General features: G+C 33.3%; 1 protein-coding gene across 4 annotated transcripts in view; it reads right to left on the bottom strand.

Annotated features, from left to right (window-relative positions):
* The window catches only part of LOC145259874 (chitobiosyldiphosphodolichol beta-mannosyltransferase-like), a 432123-nt gene that overhangs the window by 264630 nt on the left and 144232 nt on the right, over nucleotides 1-23261 (bottom strand). For all 4 annotated transcript variants that reach the window (XM_080117752.1, XM_080117753.1, XM_080117749.1 and 1 more), the window contains exons 7-8: nucleotides 6427-6537; nucleotides 2413-2531 (exon numbers count right to left, since the gene is read on the bottom strand). In XM_080117752.1, the coding sequence (XP_079973878.1) occupies nucleotides 2413-2531; nucleotides 6427-6537 (230 nt within the window). The remainder of the gene's footprint in view (nucleotides 1-2412; nucleotides 2532-6426; nucleotides 6538-23261) is intronic.

The raw sequence follows: 23261 nt of genomic DNA on the forward strand, positions 1-23261 counted from the left end.
CCACCTCCCAATAAGGTAGACATTATTTTGATTTTCTTGTGTTCAGAAAAGTCAAATTAACAATAATAAATTTTTGGAATAAATTTTACAGTCAGTTTCCATACTTTAAAAGTATATAGATTGGTAGAAAAATACATTTTAAAGAATTTGTTGAAGAACTATTTATTGTATATACATATACATTTTTTGGTTGTTGACTATACTGTATTATCCTTGTTAAGGTTCCTTAAGTTTAACATTACAAAGCAAAGGGATTATTTACATAATTAGAATGTTTTGGCTCTTGTATTTTCTGGCCTTCTTTACGCGCCTTTTATCATAGTAACACTCTGAGAATTTCAAACACTTTATAGAGATCAGTCTAATCTAAATAAAGAGTTCTGGTTAAAAGTTTATAATTATATGGTGAAAAAATACTTGAAGACTGAAGTGTATAATAGCAGAAGCATTTATTTTTGGGTTGTCATTAAAGAGGAAATAAATTTAATAGAAAATATTGTATTTTCCAGTTTAAGTTTAACACTACCCGCAGCATTCTAGTGTAAATTCTATCTAACTTACTTTCAAGTTTTTTACTGAGAGTCCATGCTGGTGAACCATAAACCAGTACTGTCTGCGCTACAGCTCTAAAACGTTTTTCTTGATCTGTTCCGAGAAGGCAGATTTCCATATAAATTTCAGCCAATTAAGTGCACTCCAAGCCTTGCCTATTCTGATGTGGACATCTTTTTTAGTGGCTGCAATGTGGCTGCCAAGATATTCAAAGTAATCTACTTGTTTGAGTAATCTAGTGTTTCAATTGTACCGGTGTGGTGGAAGGACATATATTCTGTTTTAGTTGCGTTTGTATGTAGTCCAATTATGATAGTTGACTCTTCCAGGATATGTAACAACTTTTGTTCATTAACATTGTCATCAGCTAACAAAGCAAGATCATCAGCGTAATGGATATTGGTAATCTTCTTTGCTTGATATCGTATGCTTCTTGATACAATGTTAGTCCATATTTCTCATATTGATTAACAGAGAGTTTCAGTACGTAATCGAGACAGATCACAAATAAGAATAGGCCAGAGTGTCAGCCCGTAGTATGTCAGTTTTTATTTCAAAGAAGTCTTTGTTGCTGTTCAGAGAGTGCAGTATGGCTTCTTATATAGGATCATTATGGTTGAAACGATTTCTTCAGGGATACCATATGTCAAAAAAATAGGTTTCATCCTTTCTCTGTGAACCGAATCAAAAGCTTTCAAAACAATCTACAAACAGTAATATTTCCAGTAGTTTCTTTGCTTTTACTTCTTCAATAATTCTTCTAACAGTCAAAATTTGACAGATTGTTGATCGACTTTCCCTGAATCCAATTTGATTTTTTTCTGAGCATCTCTTCCATTTCAGGTTGTATTCTATTGTGAAGCATCGTGTTGCATACTTTTGTAGATATTAGTGCAAGTGAGATGCCTCTATAATTATTTGTCTGACTGAGTCTCCTTTCTTTGGGAAGGGTAGTATGCAATTTTTAGTCGATGACTTAATCGTAATGCCCTTGTACACTTTGTTACAATAATACAGCAGGAGGTCATTAAACTTATCAAATTAAGAAAAATTATGGCTGTTTGAAAATATTTAGCAGATTTATGTTATAATTGAACATCTTTGGTCTATGTCGTTTGGTAAATTATGGGCTTCAAAACTACATAGCAGAATGACACCAAATTTAGCATAAATTATCTTTTGATATACAAGTTATATCATTGCAGTTAAAACTATAACCACTAAAACAATAAACCTAATGGTGATGATAGTATTTATAGGCTGCAAAACTATCAGTTGAAATAACATCAAATCTAGTATAAAAAGTTCTTGAAATGATGTTGAATATAATGACATTAAGTATATGCTACTCCTGAACATTATTTATTAGTTGTAGGAGCTGAACTAAAGGATGAATGAGGAGAGAGAGCTAAAGAAAAAAAAAAGGCTGGTGCCCAGAATATTAAAAACCTACCAGCATCACTGTAAAGTTTGAGTTCTTTTGAAAATTTCCAGCTGACATTTCTATCATTGCTGTGGCATGCTTCTTGTCAATAAAATATTTAGTTTTAAATCTTTTTGGTTATTTTTCTGTATTTTGTAAGATTTAATGCTAAAATTAATGTTTACAAAAAAAAAAAAAAAAAATCCCACATATATTTTAATATTCTAAAGAAACTACCCCATCGGCCTTTTGGAATGCACCCTTGCTTTAGAATAATAAAAGTTTGTTTCTTGTTTATACAATTTGTTTAAGAGAGGTTGCATACAATTTCTTTATACAACCTATATTATGAACCAAAATCTTTTTATTCTATGAAAAAATCCATGAAGAAACATATGCAAAACAGATGTTAAATGAATAACACTTTGTGCACTCACCTGTCCAACTTGTGCTGCTAATGAGAAGTGCTGGGCGATCAGGCAGCAAACTCAATTGGCCATTCTCATCCTTTATTGTAAATCTGGTCTTCTCTACAGAAAGTGACTCAGGATATTTGCTAAGAGGAAATTAGGAGGATTGGTTTAAAAATGGTGGATGAAGAAAAAATGAAGAGAAAAATGAAAATTATACAATGAATCAAGAGGAATGTGGAATTATTGGAAGATTGTAAATAAAAGCCAATTTTATACAAAAATCTATTTTGATACATGACGAGGGCTAAATTAATATATCAGAGATGTGAGTATACAATAGTAAAAAAAACAAAAACAAAAAAAAAACTGAAATCAAGATGAGAAGGTGCTTCCATTTATTTGTTTTTGTTGTTTAACGTTCAGTTGCACCTCTGATGATCATACCAACGAGGTTGAATATATGACATAGTGTTTTTGAGTTATTTCAATTCTACCTTTATTTTTGATCTAGACCTACATTGAGCTCTCTAACAGGAAGCATCCTGATAAAGATAATACATTCAACTCAGATCTACCATGCTACATATATTATTGTTATAAAACAGAGTTGATTAATGTTGGTTTTACTAAGGCTTCTTTTCCTATATATTTTAATTAAACATGTTAAACCTTAGTTTTGGGAACGAGTTTTGATTGGAAATTTTATTTTGTAGTTGTTTTAATTAACTGTAAATTGCAATTATCACACCACCTTACTCATCTTTTAAGTGTCTGTTTATCATATTTTTCAATTACTTATAATTATTGAGGAAAGTATTATGCCTCTATGTGAATGGAAAGAAATGGGAAAGATTATTACAGAAATGGGCACTCGTACAATTTGTAACTCATGAATATGAGAAGAAATATGTTATAACAATAGCCCACGGTTAACCAAGTAGGAGATAATTTGGAAATGTGAGCGGGTTATCTCCTCCAACTCCCTTTCTGACAATAGTAAGCAAAACAAAAACTGATGAGGAGACAAAATTTAATAATTTATTGCAAATTGACATTGTTCTTCTTCAAAACATGAACCAATGAATGACAAAAGAAATTTACAATGTAGCTTTTGCTTATGAAACTATCCCGATCATTGTAATAGAGGAAAATCTTAATTATTTTATGTTTAAGAAGATAAAGGTTGGCTGTATTTTCTGATAAGTTTTTGACATCCTTGCAATGTCACCTTCAAGACATATACTACCACTACTGTTACTAAATGTTAAACTGAATAAAATGGAAAATCTGTATTTATATTAGTTTTAAAACATTACCACATCTTTTCAGTTTAATATTATGATAAAAAAATCAGAGACTTTTTTGTATAAGAGAATATTAACCACTTAATATGACTAAACAAAAACAGAATACTGATCCGGATTAATTATGTTTTGATAAACTCATTCAAAATACATTTTTAGAAAACATGACCCAATAGGTGTATCAGAATTTTGGGGGAATTTTTGACAGCTCTAACACAAAACTGCGAATAAAATATAAAAAATTCGTAATTTTTCTATTTAAAATGGGTTGTTTATTTTCTTTATGGAATATACATCCAAAATAAACTATTAAAGTTGTTTAAAAAATAATAGAAATTAGAAATATTATTTTTTATTTTTTAAAAAACAGTGTTTACAAAATGCTGTTGTGCCTTCATGCAGCCATTTTTTTTACCTAATGAAATCAATAGAATTTTACGAGTTAAATATTTTTCAATTTTTAAACTTAAAAAAATCTATCAAAATTCTTCTATTCGTTCAATTTTTACGATATTTTCAGGGTCAATGTGAAATTTTATGCTCTTTCCAATAAACCAAATATAATATTTTAGACAAACGTTTTATTTTAAATTCACGCCCCCTCCTATTTTGAAATGTCTATTAAAATTTAAATAATTAATTTACTCACCAAAGTTTTATATATCACAAATTGAAGATAAAAGATCAATAAATAATATAATGTAAATTAAAACAACAAAAAAAGAAGTGTTTTTTCGAAATTTACCTATAAAGTCCAAAGTGTAAAACCTATTTTTTTTTTAAAACCATGTTGATTTTTATTTATTTATTTTTTTAAGTGGAAGCTTCTGTTCAGTAAATATTGGACGCTCACAACAATTTTTCCTATTTGATTCAATGTTTTCTTTTTTTTTTTTTAGATATTTAAAAAAAAAAATTCACTCGTTAAAGTAGAATTAAAATATATTAAATCAAAAATTCATGTATTTCTTTAAGAGAATAAAAAAAAATCAACATTTGGTCAAGCCAATTTTTAGTAATCGGACAAAATGTTTTTAGTAATCGGGCAAAATGCATGAATGAAATGTTATTATTTTGCAAGTATGGTAACACATACTGGCCACTTTGTAATTGAAATGAAATATGTCAAAAATACAAAAGGGAGATAAGGCTGTCTGGCATAAGGACAAAGGGAAGACAACTGAAACTGATTACTGTTCTGTCACACACAAACGGTCAACACTCGCAAACACACGTATGCGCAAACTTCTGTGTTTTGAATTTCATTCTCATTCTCTGCTTTTCTTACAATTATTATAAGTTTTATATATATTAGTATTTTCATTTAATATCATGATGACGCAAAGTCGGGACTCTAACTCGTCTTTAAAAAATTCTGCTAAATGCACAGTTAATGTCGACGCGTTACTTACGTTAAAACGGTTAATTAAACTAAGCATCTAATTGAATATCCTTCTCGAAAAACATTAACCGGCAGCCCCCACCCATGCTTCATTGAAACTACTTGTTTCCTAGAATGTTAAACGTTAGTAGTATTTTACGTTAAATTGTGTTCATTGTACATTGCCCACCCCGATGTGGCCATAAAGAGGGTGCCCAGTTGACATTACATTATTATAGATAAGTGAACACCCACTTTTTGACCACTAACATTTCTTCATATCTTGGAAATTACTCGTTTGCCGTATATTTAAAAGGTTATTTCCGTTTTCAGCGCCCCCGAAAACCTATAGAAGTGGAAATTTTAAAGGAATTTTTGAGGGTGGAGTAATTCTTCATATTTACCCTATCGAGATTACTAATGTGTTGTTTTCACGTTTTTGAAATAATTATTTTTGTCACTTTGATGCTTCCGTACATAACAAACTGACAAATCAAAGAACATCCGGGTTCCCTAATGGCGGATAAACTATTGTCGAAAAGACGGTTTACCATGAATCTTGGTTTAAAAATCCTTTCATTTAAAAAAATACATGGAATATGATATTTAAATATGGACAAATTCTTATACAGGAAGAATAGAAGCACCCATAGCTTAGTAATTTTGAATAGGTAAGTGATTTTTTGGCAGTTATATATATTTATTAGATTTTGATTCAAGTTAATTTTGTTGCTTTTCATGAAATCTTAAAAAAGATGAAAAAAACTGATGAAAAAAAATATTCTATATTTTTCGATGATTTTATGATTTTAAAATTTGGTCTTTGCTCATCTTATTGAAATAAAAATTAGGGTTTGAAATTACATTTTCATATTGTTATAAGCTTGTAGACATGGAGAGTCTATTTAATCAAATGTTTGCAATGGCAACTTGCCCCAAAATTCTGATACACCTAATGACCCAATTTATGCCAGCAAATTGTGGTAAAACAATTAAATATTGAGTTTGTAAAAGCTAGGCTATAATGCACAAATGGAATAACAAAACAGTCCATATCACTTGTTCTGTGTGACCTTGCTCAGAACTGCCATGTCACCATAGTTTGGGAAGTGGTATAGGCCAGGGAAGAAACCGGCTGAACTCAACCAAATTTAACATCATTGTAACAACAATATATTAGATAAGTCAATTTTCCATTCAATTCTAATCAATATCAAATATAGTGACTTTTTTTAAACACATTTCAGTGATTTGTAGGCATCAGATGAATGTGTGTTTACAAATTACTATTTTTTTTTAAATATTCTGTTATTCTTGATGATTTTTAAATAAAAACAGGTTAAAATTAATTACCTTGGTGAAAATGCTGGATAAAATTTACTAAGTTCCATGAGAAGCTCGTGTTGTCTTTCCAACGAAGTTTCTTGAAATGTCAGTGGTGCTCTGTCATACACAGTACGAGCTCTACAAATAGATAAAAATAATAACAATCAACATTTCAATAATATTATTTTCATTTTTTTTGCCACTATGTGACCTCCAACCTTTTTTGAACTTGGGAACCTACATAGAAATTCCAAACTGATTCATATGGGGGAATCTACATATTTCAAACTGATTTCTACAGAGAAATTTTAAACCGGTTCCTACATGTGAACCTACACAGAAATTTCTAACTGATTCCACAGGATTATTCTCACTGTCAGCTATGATTCGGAAGACACATGTTTTTCTTTTACTAATAAACTATGAATTATCAATGCCAAAGGCCATTTGAGTTAATTTATGTTATTCTTAGTTTTTTATGCTTTTAAAAATCAGTAAATCTTCACTCATCAGAAGAACGTCATTTAACCAACACTTAACTATTCAACCATGGATCCATGTGGACAATACTAGTATGAATTTAAGATCATTAAATTTAATCTTGTCTAGATATGTAATACTATTAGTTATCTCTATTATATAAAAGGAACAAACATTGTCTATGCATGTGAGTTTGTTTCCTATAGACTCCAAAACGACTGGGTCAATTTTTTTGAAATTTCACACACATGCACTTTATGTGCCTAAGCAGTATTTTTTAGATAAGTTTTGTATCAGAATGTCTTCGATAAGTATTGATAATCGATAAAAGATCCAATGAAAGAAGGGACAGGCTATTTTGACCAGAGTTAACACCTTATACAGCCTAACATCACAAGTGCATTTGATAAGTTTTATTACTACACAAGCCGAAAGGCTCGACATATAAAATCAACAGTAGGTTCTTTGATATGACAGTGGCGTGTTCAAAATGAACGTTTCTGTTTAAAGCATAACTGAAGCATGATACTTGACTTTTGTATTTTAAAAAATCCAAGCCATTATACCTCTATATAAATAAAATGAAGTAATTTTTTCCCCTCTGAGTTTGACCGTAATAGGATAAAAACTCAAGACATTTCATGCAAATGCAATATGCACATACTGCAGCACATTATATGAGGTGTGTTATAGGCCTATTACCTCTACATTTGCTAGATAATTGTATATTCCTATATTTTTTCTGGTGAGAGTTCACTGCCAAAACCTGTAAGAATCAATGGAGATAATTGTATATTCCTATATTTTTTCTGGTGAGAGTTCACTGCCAAAACCTGTAAGAATCAATGGAAGATAATCGTATATTCCTATATTTTTTCTGGTGAGAGTTCACTGCCAAAACCTGTAAGAATCAATGGAAGTTGTAAAATCTTTTCTCTCTATTCCTTTGCCTGCTCCCCATTTACACCGCCGCTTCATCTTTCACGAGGAACCAAAAACGAACGCACACCGATTTCGGGTTTTGCATTTGCATACAAAAACCGAACTGCTTCCTATTGCGGAAAACGCACCACGCCTAATTATACATTGCTTATTTACACTTTATTTCGAAACATTATTACACTAGGAAAAAAAAGGTTCTCTCCTTTTCTGAGTGATTCCTTTTCTTTTCCTTTTTTTTTTTCATTAACATATAATATATCGTTTCCTTTACATTTACTTTCGTTTCGTTCAATGCTTTGTTTTTCTGTTCCCATTTCTCCGATGACAGAGTCAAATATGATTTTTCCCGTTACTGCAGTACAAAATGTAAAATGGCAAATTTTCATGTAAAGCGATTACGAACTTATCAATCTCGATTACTAACAAATCAATTTATGAGTGTTTTAAAATATTTACCAACTCGGATCAAGAAATACTACGTTTAAAAATGTAAACAATGCATTTCGTATGCTTTCGTTCTGTTTCTTTCATGTTCCTATTTTTCCGATTTCATTGCGATTGTTAACATCATTACGCTATAAGTCTTAGCGAATTGAATTTTATTACCGATGCTATTTTTAGCACAAACAAGATTTTTTTTCTTTTTCGTAATATTTACTACATTACCTTAGGAATTTACTTTACTAATTATATTTGAATTATACCAAGAAAACTTAGATTTATCTCTAACTGGATTTTTATATTGGATTTAGTGAACTTCTACATTAAACTGCATTGGTAAGCTCGCCGTAAACTGCGTAGACAAATTATAATTTTAAAACAAGAATTTCGTTATGCAAACAACATCGGATTTTTATAAAATACTTTTTTCTTTCTTTTTCTTTTCTTTTTTTGTGTTTTTTTTTTCGAACTAATAAATATTTGGAAACGTTCATTTGAATTAAAGTAACTTTGAAAGATCAACAACAAATTAATTTAAATGATTATATATTTTAACGAGGAAATGGGTTGTTTTTTATTTATTTATTGTTTTAACGGCAATCGTTCTACAGTTTAAATTTAACCAGGATTTGCACAGAAGGTGCGTTAAATAAAATGGCGTCTCCAATTTCGGCAATAAAGTGTAGAAACACTGTTATTCTTTGCATTGTATTCATTGGGGGGAGGGCACAATTTATAAAAACTCTTTCCTCTACTTTCACCTAACTATTTACAGTGTTCATATAAAGCATTCATCTTTTCTTTTTATAATAAAAATTCCGTTTGTAAAAAGAAACGTTTACTGCCAATTTTCTTTAAAAAAAAATAAGTGCAACTTTTCCTGAAAAAAAATAAAATAAAACAACGTTCCCTTAACAATTTATGGTAAAAAAACGAATCTTTTTTGGAGGAAAAAAAATTGCAGAAAATATTAAAAGTAAATAAACAATAAAAAATGCTATTTTTCTGGAGGAATGTGTTCCATTTTAACAAACCGAGCCACAGCAACACGTGGCCGGATACAGCTAGTATAAAAATAATTTTATAAAATGAACAGTAGGTTCTCTATAACGTAATGTAGACTACAATGTATTGTGGACTAAGTCACTGTGGGGGGGGTATGTAAAGCTTTTTCCTGGTTCAGTGTGATGTAACTAGAGCAGGCAATCAATTCATTTGATTGAAGAATGAGCTATTTCACAAATTTTGATGACAATAAAAATATGAGAGTGTAAAACATTCATTGATCATCATTCAATATCGAGCAACCTCAGGTCTCCCTGCTAGTGACTATAGACCTAGGTTTTTGTACTATAACTCTTATTGCAATTTTTTATTGATGTTCTAATATTTTATTTATAACTAGCAATACCAGCTAACCGGCGTTGCCCAGTGGAAGCGTGTCCTTCCCTCATAAAAAAGTGTTGTTGTTGCTGCTTCCCACCCTCCAAACCTCCTCCGGAATACACCCCCCAACTCTTCATGGTAAGAACGACTATCGGAATGTCAAGGACGGGTGGAGAAGGTTATGTAGTAAGGTTATTGAGTAACCCCCAGCCATAAAAAAACAATTTTAAAAATAGCAGCGATTGGAAAAAGAAAAAAAATTAGATCCAGTAGGCAGCCCGAATGGAGAGAGGTGAAAAGAAAAAAGAAAAGAAAAAAAACATCCATTTAACTGTTGAAGCTGTGATAATGTTAACTGGTTATTTACCGTGACTTAAAAAAGGTTTGTCTCAGAGTTTTATTAAGAAGCAGAAATTTATTTAAGAACGAAAACATGGAATCCTATCCTAAGAAAATGAAACAAAACTTCTTCCGTGTATTTATAATTTTTTCATTAATTACTGCAATACGGGTCATTCCGTGTCAAATCATCCAGAAATATAGGATTTTGAAACCCATATCCCCAGATCTGGCTGTAGTTTGCACTGCAGATAGACAATATAGGAACTAAGAAATCCTGAAAATTTGAGCACATAACTCCAAGCAGTTCTCGATTTAGAGCATTTTTTGTTTTGCATTAGTCAAAAATCAGGCGACAATTTGTGATGTCATTTCTTTGAATATTTTCGGATTGGGAGATCGTATGGCTCTAAAAATTCACTCAGGTAAGTTTTTTGACCCAAGGAATCTAAAAATGGCATCAGATTTTCTAAAAATATCAAGCCTTATAGAGATATTAAGAGTTTTGGGATTTTTCCACATGTGCTCCAAAATCAAATAAAAAAGGGTGTGGCTGGCATGGTAACACATTACTTTTTCCATATATTTTTTTTTAGACACAATAAATTGTCGCTGAACTAAAAATGGTTAAAAGTTCTTGTTTCGTTCACTCACACTTTTTGTTGAAAGTCGGGTATATTTTTGATGATAATGAAAAATATTCCCTCCCCCTATTGGATGTGATAATCAATTTAGACATGTATTAAACTTATTTCACACCTTAATTTTGCAATAAATTTTGGAGTAAGCCAGATACTAAAACAGTTAAGTTCTGGTAACAATTTTGACGACCTAGCTGTCTTCAAGATTAGTTAATGAGGATTGGAAATACCAAGCCAGATAAAAGTATGCTTTTTTTGTAGAAACCAGTAATAGGATGGCAAAAATCTTAAGAAACTTCTAGTACTATCTCAAGCGAACAATTTTGATTAAGAAACTTTTTGAGAAACTTTAACCCTCAAAAGATTATGGGATGTCATTTTGACGCAACTTTTGTTTATATTTTCCTGAAAACGTGATTTCTTTCGCTCTGATTTTCTATATAGCTTCCTGAATATTTCTCACCTATCATATAGTGTCAAAAAATTAAATTTACAAAATAATTTTTCTCCAGCGGTGTACTTGAGAGTAACCACTATCATATTTTTCAGAAATTCCAAAATAATATAAGTGACCTAAAATGATCAAAATACAAAATTTTATTGCTTTTCATGATGGGGTATTCAAAACTATGTGGAATCTATCTGAAAATATAAAAATGTTGATTATAATAGCAAAACTTGCCGGAAAAAATCACAAGATTTTTTTTTGTAGTCACTGCACATCAACAAAATGCAAAGCACGGCTAATTTTTATTGATATGTGATTTAAGAAGGCTACAACACAAAGATATAAAATTGTTTCAATTTCTTGTGTTTCGTAGGGTTTATACACATTTTTAAGTTCTGGGTCAAGTTGCCCCCCCCCCCCGGTCCACTGCACCCCAGAAAAAACACACGAGAGTTAAGAAACAAACCCTACATTACCTTATTGGCTCCTGTGAAAAAAGTGAAAATGGTATATTTGTATCAGAAAGCACCTACACTATGTTTACCTTACAAATATCCTTAAACTATATTTCCAGAGCACTTGACAAATTTGATTAAGAAACTGATTAAGACACTTTTGGAACTATGTATCAAAAATTAAGAAACTTCTTGTACTAGGAGGCCAACTCATGTTTCTTATAAAAAAGCATGTAAGCAAAATGTAGTGCAACTAGTTTTTAATTTTTTTTACCTTTCTTCATAAAACTGAATTACTTATGAGGCTTGCTCCATTGGTGTTCAACTCAATTTGAGTGTCACAAGTTTGACTATAATTGGTCTAAGGGACTTGAGAATCTATCAGACTTCACACAAGGAATTGTTGAGACATTGTTGTCACAAAAAACTTTGCATGCGAGACTGGTATCCATGGATGTTTCCCCTGTAGTTCTGCAGAGTTGCTTCTCAGTCGTGTTTATAGTGTCAAAAGGAAGTTAGAACAAACTGTTGAAACATTCAAAAGTGACATGTCCATGGTGATAAAGTTGGCGTTGGTGAACTGACTATGCAGAATTAATGCCTAGTGAAACAGACATAAAAGAAAAAGCAGCAGAAATGAATCAATTACATTATCTGATGAAAGAAAAATTAAGGAGCGCTTCAACTCCTGATCAAATCCAAATCATGACACTTGCTCCTGATTTCTGGTCTTGTGAATATAGCTCCAAATTCTTCAAGGTATCTGAGTATGTTGTTCGAACTGCCAGAGAACTGACAAATAGTATTTTGTCAAAACCTAACTTGATTTTTCCCAGAGACAGTCGACACGATAATACAAATGTATGAGAATGCTGAATACAGCCGCCAAATACCAGGCAAAAAGGACTTTGTTAGTATAGCAAAGGGTGTTCACAAGCAAAAACGCTTGATAATGTGTAATTTGCATGAACTGTATGTTGTAAGTGGTGTGTTTTAGCTGGATCTACACATTCTGTTCTGTGACATCAGAATGCAAAACTTGTCGATGCCATGAAGTGGAACGTCACTTACAAAGATTTAATTTCAAAGTTAGTTTGTGATTCATTTAACAATGAGTGTATGATGCATCGCTCTGAAAATTGCCCTGGTAGAGAAGCATTGCAGAAATTTTGGATGAATCCGGACGACAAGTTTAATTTTAGTCAATGGGACACAACCAGTCATGCAACATTAACATACACAGAATGTAAAGATATGTTGATTAACACGTTTGATAATCTTAATAGACACTCATCTAACAAAATGCCAAGCCAGATACTTGAATCAAAAGAAATAGAATCTTTGTTCCAATGAGGTCCTTTTTCTGGGAGACTTTGCAGAATACTTTCAATTTTTAATACAAGATGAAATTCAAAGTTATCATTGGAACAAGGAATATTGCACCCTGCACCGATTTACTACAGAGATTCTGATTAGCAGCTAAACCACATTTCATTGTGTTTTATTTCCAATGTGTTATGGCTTGGAATAAGCCACAAAGAAAACAGAACAACGGAATAGAGTTTAAACAATGTATTACTGGAACAACAACGTAAAAAGGTTACAACTGAAAAGAGTAGTAAATATCACTGAGCAGGCGAGGGTCGCTCTGGTGTTTAATCCACACCTGGGATCAAAAGGTCAATGGTTTATATAATGGATAGAACAGTCCATTTGGAGGGTGATTCCCCCACAACACCCCTCTCCCAAGCTGATTTCCGCAGTTGTGAAAATCAGTATTTCTTCCTTTTGGGGCAGACCACAAAGGGGTCTGTGCGCTTCCTCTTTCTGCCAGAGCCTCTCGGTTCTGACATCCCTTTGACATCCATCTATGTCAAAACAGTCATACGCAGTTTCAATCACCTCACTGCCGTCCTGAAGTGGTTCTTCTTGATCCTTGTAGAATCGTTTCCTGATTTGGTTCAGGTGCCTCTTATGTTGGAACTTTGGGCCCTGAATGATGTATGTAACATGACTGATTCTTCGTAAGATCGTGCCCTGTTCCCAAAAAGAAATGTTATTTCTAAAATGCCTAAAATACACGTTATTTCCGCTGTTAAACCATTTCGTTGGCATTGTAGAGGTTCTGTTGTGTACTATGTGTTTGGATAGCAGTTTATCAAATACGGATTTTATTTTCCGTCCAAACATGATTTCTGCTGGGGATCCCGCATCTGGTTTGTTCGGATTTCTCGTGATTCTGTAAACCTGCAGAAATTGCTGAAAGGCCTTTTCTGTTGGTGTACCGGACGTCTTTTTTAATGCCATTTTAAGCATATCGACAAAGTGTTCGGCCTGGCCGTTGCTTCTGGCATGGTACTAGGGTGTCGTAATATGCTTGACTTGATACGTCTTGCAGAATTCTCTGAACTCTGTCAAGATGAACTGTGTAGCGTTGTTGCTAAGCAAACAGTCTACAACCCCAAACCGAGCAAACAATTCCAATAAAAAATTTGTCATTGTTGCCGTGGTCGGTTTTTTGCAGTTTAGTACCTCTGGCCATTTAGAGTAAGAGTCAACTACTATCAGGTATTAAACATCCTCCACAGGTCCCGCATAATTGATGTGGATCCTCGACCATGGTTGTTCAGCCTTAGGCCAAGGTTTATATGTTATCGGTGGTGCTTTTGCAGCCAATGCACATCCTTTGCATCTGTTCACCATGTCGGTAATATCTTGGTCCATTGCTGGCCAATAAACAAAACTTCTCATTAGGTTTTTCATTCTGTTTATTCCTGGATGCCCCATGTGAGAATCCCTGAGAATTCTTTTTTGAAGGGTTTGGAGAATGACAACCCTTTCACCGTATAACAGTATTTCGTCGCAACCAGAAAAAATGTCTGAACTGGTGTCACCCAGTGCTAATTTCTGCTTCGTGGTTTGAATGAAATTGTCATTTAGGGATTCTGACTTAATTTCCTGAAGTGTGACCGGCAGTTCGTGGATAATATTGTTTATCATGGTTTTTACATCACTATTAATACGTAGTGCCGTGATTACTGAATCTTCAAGAGGTTCCATTTTGGCAGAAATCAGTCTCGCTAGACCGTCTGCATAGTTGTTTTGAGGGGAGAAATTGAATTGTAAAATTATAGTTCAGCAGAATAGTTCCCCATCTTAATAGTCGGTTTGCAGTGAATGTTGGAAGTACTGTTATACGGTAAAAGGGTTGTCATTCCCCAAACCCTTCAAAAAAGAATTCTCAGGGATTCTCACATGGGGCATCCAGGAATAAACAGAATGAAAAGCCTAATGAGAAGTTTTGTTTATTGGCCAGCAAACAAAATAGACTTCGTGGTTTAGTGGGGGATGCCCTTTTCTCTACCCTGCAACCTCTCTCCCACAGAAGAGACGTTGCGAGCCTGTCCTTGTTTTATCGTTATTTCCATGGCAGATGCTCGTCTGAACTCCAATCTCTAGTACCCCCTCGCCAATCTTTCACAAAAAACACCCGTCTAGCTGAATCCACTGTGAAATATTTCCCCCACTCTATATCTGTGCCTAAATCAAAACGCGGATTCCATGAACAAAGCTTCTTTCTTAGAACTGCACGCCTGTGGAACTCTGTTCCGTCTGCCTGCTTCCCTCTGGACTACAACTTGGATGTCTTCAAGTCCAATGTTAACAAATTCCTAATGAACCGCCCCCTTAAGTAAACACTTCATCAAATCTCCACACTAACATAATGTACTTGCAATAACCCTTATCCCTGAGTCAGGATTCTTTTTATTTCTTGGAATGATGTCTGGCAATCTTCTGTCCACTCCCAAGCCTTATCCTTTTTCAGCAATTCATTAAGTGGTGCGCGCAATTTGTGCATATTTAGGATGAACCCCTGGTAATAATTTGCTAAAGCTAAAATCTCTGCAATTGATTTATGTTTACTGGTGCCGGTATTTCTTTAATAGCAGTCACCCTATCTGAGTCTGGGCATTTGACCCAGGTATTTAATTATTTGTAAAAAGAACTTGCATTTATCTGCTTTGATCTTAAATCCATAATTTTGTATTCGACTGAATATGTTTTGTCTGATATGTTTTTTATGTTCCTCCCTGCTTTTGCTTGCTATGATAATGTCATCAAGATATGCGATTGCGGTGTCCAAGCCGGACAGCATAGTATCCATTACTTGCTGGAATATTGTGGGTGCCACCTTGATACCAAACAAGTCTTTCGTATCTGTACAAACCCCGATGAGTGTTAATACAGAGGAGGTTAGCGGTTTTGTCATTTACCGGAATCTGAAGGTAAGCGTCGCTTAGGTCGATCTTAGAAAAAAACTTGCCACCATTTAATTTCGTGAACACCTCTTCTGGACTAGATAATGGATAGTGAAAATCTTCTAAGAACCCGTTGAGTCTGGTCGCAAAATCGGCGCAAACGCGAATTTCCTTGGACCTTTTTTTATGTAAACTGCCGGAGCAGCCCACTCACTATATTCAATTTTAGCCAGTATATCGATACTTTCTAATCTGTCTAGTTTTTGATTTATTTTGTTCAGGGAAGCAAAGGGACATTACGTTTCTTTTTAAACATCAGTTGTGTGCCAGGTTTCAACTTAAAATCTGTGACCATTTTTGTACATCTCCCCAGGCCAGGAGTAAATACGTTTGTGAATTCTTTTTTAAAACAAGTTATAAGTTTCTCCGTTTCTGCTGGGCGGGTATCTATTTTCTTGCAGAATGTGGATATAGGAAGATCCCAGAGACGAAATTCTTCCATGCTGTCAGAACCGAACAGGTTCTCACTATCTTTTAGCCCATACAATCTTAGTTTTTTTGTTTTCCCCCGTAAAGTGACGTTTGTAATTAATTCACCTTCAAAATGAATTTTTGTACCATTAACGGCTGTCGCCGTTCTGTTAGTCTATAACATAGATGGCTTTCGTAATATTTTCCACGTTTTGAGATTTATTATTGAAAGATCTGATCCACTGTCTAATTGGAATTTAATAGCCTTGCTGAAAATGTTAACCGTTAAATATTTGCGTAGATTTTCATCTACGACATCCTTAGTTCTGGTTTGATGTACACGGCTTCTATTCTGAGTTTTCCTACAGTGTGACCGATCTTATTGCATAAATGGCATCTTTTTGTTAAAAATGGGCAATCCCTTACCCAATGTATTCCACCACATCTGAAACAAGCGCTCGGTGCTTTTAGTTTTTCTGAGTTTCGGTGGTTAGTGTTTGTGTGCCATTTCAACAGTTTTTTGTTAGTTACTTTTTTTATATTCGCGATGCCTGCTTTGATATTTCTTGCATCTTTTTTTTTTATAATTTCTACTTTTTGACAATCCTCAGTTAATTTTTGAAGTGTTAAGTTCGGTTCATTTTCTAATTTTGTAAGGACTCCGCGCCTGATTTCTGCATCTTTTCCCGAGTTAACCCTTGCGTAAACACAAAATATTTACAATTGTCTGCTGTCAGTTCAGACAACTTAAAGTCATCACAGTGTTTGATCACTACAGCTGCGTAGGTGGCAAAATCGTCATTATCGTCTTTTACCACATTCAAACATCTCCAACGCTTATGGAAAAGAGACGTATTCGTCGAGAAAAGTTCTGTTAACAAATTTACTGTCTCATTGAATGATAAATCTGCTCTTTTCCGAGGCAAGATGTAATCCATGAATTTATCATGCTCAGCCGTTTTCGATTTTTGCAGTAGAAGTCTGGTTTTCTTTTGATCAGACCAGTTGCTGCAGTCAATATTAAAAAAATCTTCATAACGCTGAAAATACGCTGCGAATGATTTTTCCTCTTCCTCGTATTTAAAATTGTCTATCGCGGTCCATATTGTATTCTGAGAAAATGCTAAATTGCTTTCCACGTTCGCATTATTCTTAACAATTTCTGTAAGTAATTCGTCTGTTTGTAATTGACGTTCAGCTAACTGTTTTTGAACTTCCTTTTGCTGTACCTCAGTTCGTATTTGACATTCCGCTAACTGTTTTTGCAATTCCTTTTGCTGTTCCTCAAATCATATTTGACGTTCGGTCCAGTGTTTTTCGGATTGTGCCTAACGCTTTGTGGCATCGATATGCAACTTGGTCAAATGTTTCAACGTTACTTTCAATTTGTCCATTTTGCTTTGTCAGCATTAGCAATTTCAAAACGTTCGCTGAATTTTACAAAACCGTTTTATTCTTTCTTATTTCTTCCTCCAGACAATAAAACAAACAGAAAAAAATCTATAAATATATAAAAAGTTCATTGTCTAAAGAAAAAAAAATCAAGTGTATATTTTTCTCCAGAGAAAAAAAAAAAAATAACGCCTGATTTTAGCAGCGAAAACCACAAGTGACAAATTCTTTTTCCAAAAGTATAAAAATTTATCTTTCTAAGTCACAAAAACCTTTTTCTTTTTGCAAAGTACAGCGCTATCTTTGAAAGTCGTGACAAACATTTTTCTTTCCAACTCTTTTTTTTCCGTAATGATCTGCGTTTTTTTTTCTTTTTTTTAGTTACCGTGAATCTTTCAGTTGCAAGTGTTATGTTAGACACTTCCTTAAGCTTGATAACACTTGAGTCCGACGTCGTTAGTATTTTTAGAATACTATTTCAATGCGAGTATTTTTTTTCAATGTCGTTACTGGTTTTGATTTTAGCTCCTTGAATCCAATGTCGTCAGTGTTTAGTTTTTTAGAATACTGTTTTTAAACGTGAGTACGTTCTCCGAATCCAATGTCACCAGTGTTATGGCTTGCAATAAGCCACAAAGAAAACAGAATAACGGAATAGAGTTTAAACAATGTATTACTGGAACAACAACGTAAAAGGTTACAACTGAAAAGAGTAGTAAACGTCGCTCTGGTGTTTAATCCACACCTGGGATCAAAAGGTCTATGGTTTATATAATGGATAGAACAGTCCATTTGGAGGGTGATTCCCCCACAACACAATGACAACACCATTAACACTGCATTCGTGTATCAAACTCAGACACTGACTGTTCATTTAATCCAGACCTTATTTCCGCATGTGAACAAATGATTGCTGTGGGGGTCAATATAAAAACTTCAAGAATTTCATCAATTTATGCTTGCATAAGAAGAACTTTAGTATTGAAGTTGAGTGGGTTTTCTTCACCACCAGTCATGGAAAATCCCCTTGTGATGAAATTGATGGTTCAGTAAAATGCCATGTGGCGAAGTGGTCACTCGAACACCCTGTAAATAATAAAATCTTTGATTATAAAGCCATGCTTGCTATCTACTAGATGTCTGCCATCTGTTTCTTTGTGATCAGTAAAGAAACCATCGAGAAGTTGAGAAAGTCGCTTGAAGCAAGGTTTTCCAGTGCCAGGAACCAGAGCTAGTCACCTTTTTTGTACCATTGTCAACATCACAAATTGGCCATAAGTTGTCCAGTGTGGATGAACTATATATTGATATTCATGACTAACTTGCCATCAATTCTTTATATCTCTGACATCACACCAATCCAATATATGACTTGTAAACTCTTTGGTATCGTGAATGAAATAAATTTTAGAGGAAGGTAATCTGTCAAGTTCATGCATCTCCATGGTGCACACAAGACATTTAGTTAGCCACAGATTGATGATGCATGGTTTGTTCCCATCAAGAAAATTCTTTGTGTTGTATCCCCAACAACATGTACCAGAAAGACATACACAATAACTGAGCAAAAGTATCAAAAAACCATTTCTGCATTTCAATGGCATAAAGAACACAGCAATATAAGTAAATGTTGAATGCTGACTTTGGTTGTGAAATCTTTTCTGAATACCATTTCACTGCAACTGTTTTATCTTTTTACATATTCAACTTTTTTTAATGGACGTCTGTTTGAAGATGAAATTTATGGAATTCGGCATGAATGTTCACTCCTGTGACTTAGCCCCATACAGATTGAAACTGGTTGCTTCCATGAAGTTACTTCTCAGGTTCAAGTTCGTTTTGTGTATGAAATAGTATGTTCACTCAAAGAGGGGTCTAGCTAAAACAAACAGCCCTTATCAAAATTGCCATGCTTTGTATAAGAAAATGGAACAAAAGGAGGAGTCAAAAAGGCAGAAAATGAGTGTACATAGTTTTTGAATGGTCTCAAAATTTTTACTTTCAACAAATAATGTGAGTGAACTAAAGAAGAACTTTTAACCATTTTTGGTGAAGACACAATTTAATGTGCGAGATAAATATATGGATAAAGCCTTTGTAAGAACTACTTTTATTGTAAATATCTTATGGAATTGAGCCTGTTTACTTTTAGCATCTGGCTTATTGCAAAATTAAGGTGTGAAATTTAACACATGTCTAAATTGACTATCACATCCAATGGGGGAGGGAATATTTTTCATTATCATAAAAAATATACCCGACTTTCAACAAAAAGTGTGAGTGAATGAAACAAGAACTTTTAACCATTTTTGGTCCAAAGACAATTTATTGTGTCTAAAAAAAATATATGAAAAAAGTAATATGTTACCATGCCAGCAACACCCTTTTTTTTTTATTCAATTTTGGGGCACAAGTGGAAAAATCCAAAAACCCTTAATATCTCTGTAAGACTTGATTTGTTTTAGAAAATCTGATGCAATATTTGGATTCCTTGGGTCAAAAACCTTACCTGGTTGAATTTTCAGGGCCATACGATTTTTCAATCAGAAAATATTAAAAGAAATGACATCACAAATTGTCACCCAGGCGTCACATTATGTGACTAACGCCAAAACAAAAAATGCTCTAAATCGGGAACCGCCTGGAGTTATGTGCTCAAATTTTCAGGATTTCTTAGTTCCTATATTGTCTATCTGCAGTGCAAATTATAGCCAAATCTATGGATATGGGTGTTAAGCCCTGGATGATTTGACACGGAATAACCCATACTTGGTTTCAAAAGAAAATACCCCGAAAACAAACAAAGGTTTTTCGTTTCATTTCAATAATAAAAAAAAAACCAAATAAAACTGTTTGAATTCGATAATAGAAAAAACTGAAAAAAATGGAGAACAAAAACACAAAAAGTTTTACATATTTATCGCAAAAAACAGCAAAAAAAAGAAGCAACGTAAAAAAATCACATATATAACCTTGTTTAAATGTTAAAACTTTCAACAAAAAATAAAATAAAAAAGACAATCCATTGGATGGGTGCAAGCATTAATCTTGTATGTTACGACGCAAACCCGGCATTCATTGCCCCACATAGATGTCGTCGAAATAACGTCTTGTTTTATTCTATTTTAACCAATACCATTAGACACGCATGCATGGTTGCTGGAAGGAACAACTTTGTGACCATTGCAAAGTTTGATGTGTTTTCAATAACGAAAATAATGAAACATGTTATAATCTATATATATAAAAATGTAAATGTTGGTTTGTTCTAAACGAATAAAACCATATTTCTACGTTACCAATTTATTTGAAATTTTCAGACAACCCATTTTTAGAGTCGAGGTATGTTTTTATGTTCTTAAATTAAATTTACCTCGCGAATTATTAAAAAAAACATAATTCATTTGTTTATCTTCCATATTTTTTAATTTACACATTTTTTCTTTATTATATGAGGCCAAAAAATAGTTTGTCGCTTGCTTTTTGAGTTTTTTTGAATAAACAAAAAAAAACACGATTTAAAAAAATAGCGCGGATCACTTTCTGCATTAGCACCGAAAAATGTTACTAAACATTTATTAATAATTTCTCACTTTTACAAACATTTGATTTTAAATTTCTTTTTAAATGACGACTTTTATCGACTTTTTCTTTTTAAATACCCCCCCCAATGGTGTTTATTAGCCCCCCCCCCCCTCCAAAAGTGATGTTTATTCCGGAAGCTGTTCTTAAGATTTGGAGGTTGGGGGAGGGGGGGGAGGGGGGGGGTGATTCCAAGGTGGACCTAAGCTAAAAAAAAAAAGTTTTTTATGCGCACATAAGCAACAATTTTTTTATTAACTTTTTTTTTTTTTACTTTTTTATTTAAAAATTAGTTAATTTCAATTGTAGTGTCTACCCTGGAACTAATTTTGACAGTGACATTGAACATTCACCGTTTCCGGAGAGCTCCAAGAAAAAGACAAAAAAAAAATTCGAGGAGTTCCTTACACGAACGAATTTTCTAAAGAAAATTAATTTATCGTTTCATCCCAACTTATCGCCAAAAACATTTGACCAGTCGGGAAGGATTTCTTCTTCTTTATTTTCGGACTAAAAATAACACGAGTGTGATACACCAGGGCAAATAAATTCACACCTATTATAACAAGCCAAGTCTGATTATTTGTTTTTAATTAAATTTTCGGGTTTGTATTACTGTACACATAGATTCGAAAAAGTTGTCAAAAAACAAATATATAACAAATGAATGTTATCAAAGGCAAGATAAGTTACTTTTCTACCTAACTGAATATATTTTTTGTTTTTTTATTCAATGTAACATATTTATTCAGCTCGAAAAACATACAGTGTTTACCGATGTATTCGAAAATTCAAGATTGCGTCTCACACCCTCTTTAACACCGTAAGTATGGAAAAAGGTGTTATAAATAAAAAACTATACAAAATACTATTAAAAACCTGCCGAATATATGTCAACCTATGTCACGGTAACATATATTGAGCGAGTTTTTAACAGTATTTTATCCGTTTTTTTATTTATAACATCTTTTCCCACACTTACCGTGTTAAAGAGAGAATAAGACGCCATCTTGAATTTTCGAATACATCGGTAAACACTATGTTTTTCGAGCTGAATAAATATGTTATATTGAATAAAAACACAAAAAATATATCCAGTTAGGTAGAAAAGTAACTTATCTTGCCTTTGATAACATTTATTTGTTATATATTTGTTTTTTGACAACTTTTTCGAATCTATGTGTACAGTAATACAAACCCGTTTTTCTTTTATTAATTTGTTAAATGAAAGTACAGATAACCCGGTCGGTTTCTAATGTGATGAAAATCTAGCCCCCCCCCCCCAAAAAAAAAGGGGTACTCTGGATAATAACAAAACATTAAAATTGCCTCAGTCTCGAAAGATTTCTTCTTTACTGAACGAGGAAACAAACGGTGAAGTGTAGTTCACCTTCTGTTTCCTCTCTCTTCCTCTCTTAATATCTCTCTCTATCCATCTCTCCCTTTCCCTCTCTCAATCTATATTTCTCTCTATATCACCCTCTCCATCTCTCTTTGAGCCCCTTTCTCTCTCTAACTCCCTCTATCTCTCTCCTTTCCTCTGTCTCATCCCTCTCTGTTTCTAACTCTCCCTCTCTCTCTGTTTATCTATCAATCCCTTTATCTCTCTATCTCCTTCTCTTTCTCTATTTTCCTCTCACTTTCTCTTTTCTATCTATATATCTTCCTCTCTATCTGTCCATCTCTAATCCGTCATCCTATTTTAGTCTCCTAAATTAATTACAGTGAATAAGGCATTGTCAAAACATGGATAAATCCTATTTTAGTCACCTAATTTACTGACTGTGAGAATAGAAGTTATTTGGAAATTACTGCTACCTTGAACAGCACCAGAAGTAACTGGTAAAACCTTTCTAATTAAATTGATTTTGGCAGCCATTTGGTAACAAAATGACATAGCCTTAGCCCTTGCTGCATGAGGAATACCTGCGACCTTGCTTGCCAAGTAGAAGAATTATTTATTCTACTTTAAAACATTCAATTTTTCAAAAATCTCATCTTCGACATCTCAAAAACATCCAATATG

The sequence above is a fragment of the Euprymna scolopes genome, chromosome 35 (genome assembly GCF_053919585.1).
Source record: "Euprymna scolopes isolate OS-2025 chromosome 35, ASM5391958v1, whole genome shotgun sequence".
Lineage (NCBI taxonomy): Eukaryota > Metazoa > Mollusca > Cephalopoda > Sepiida > Sepiolidae > Euprymna > Euprymna scolopes.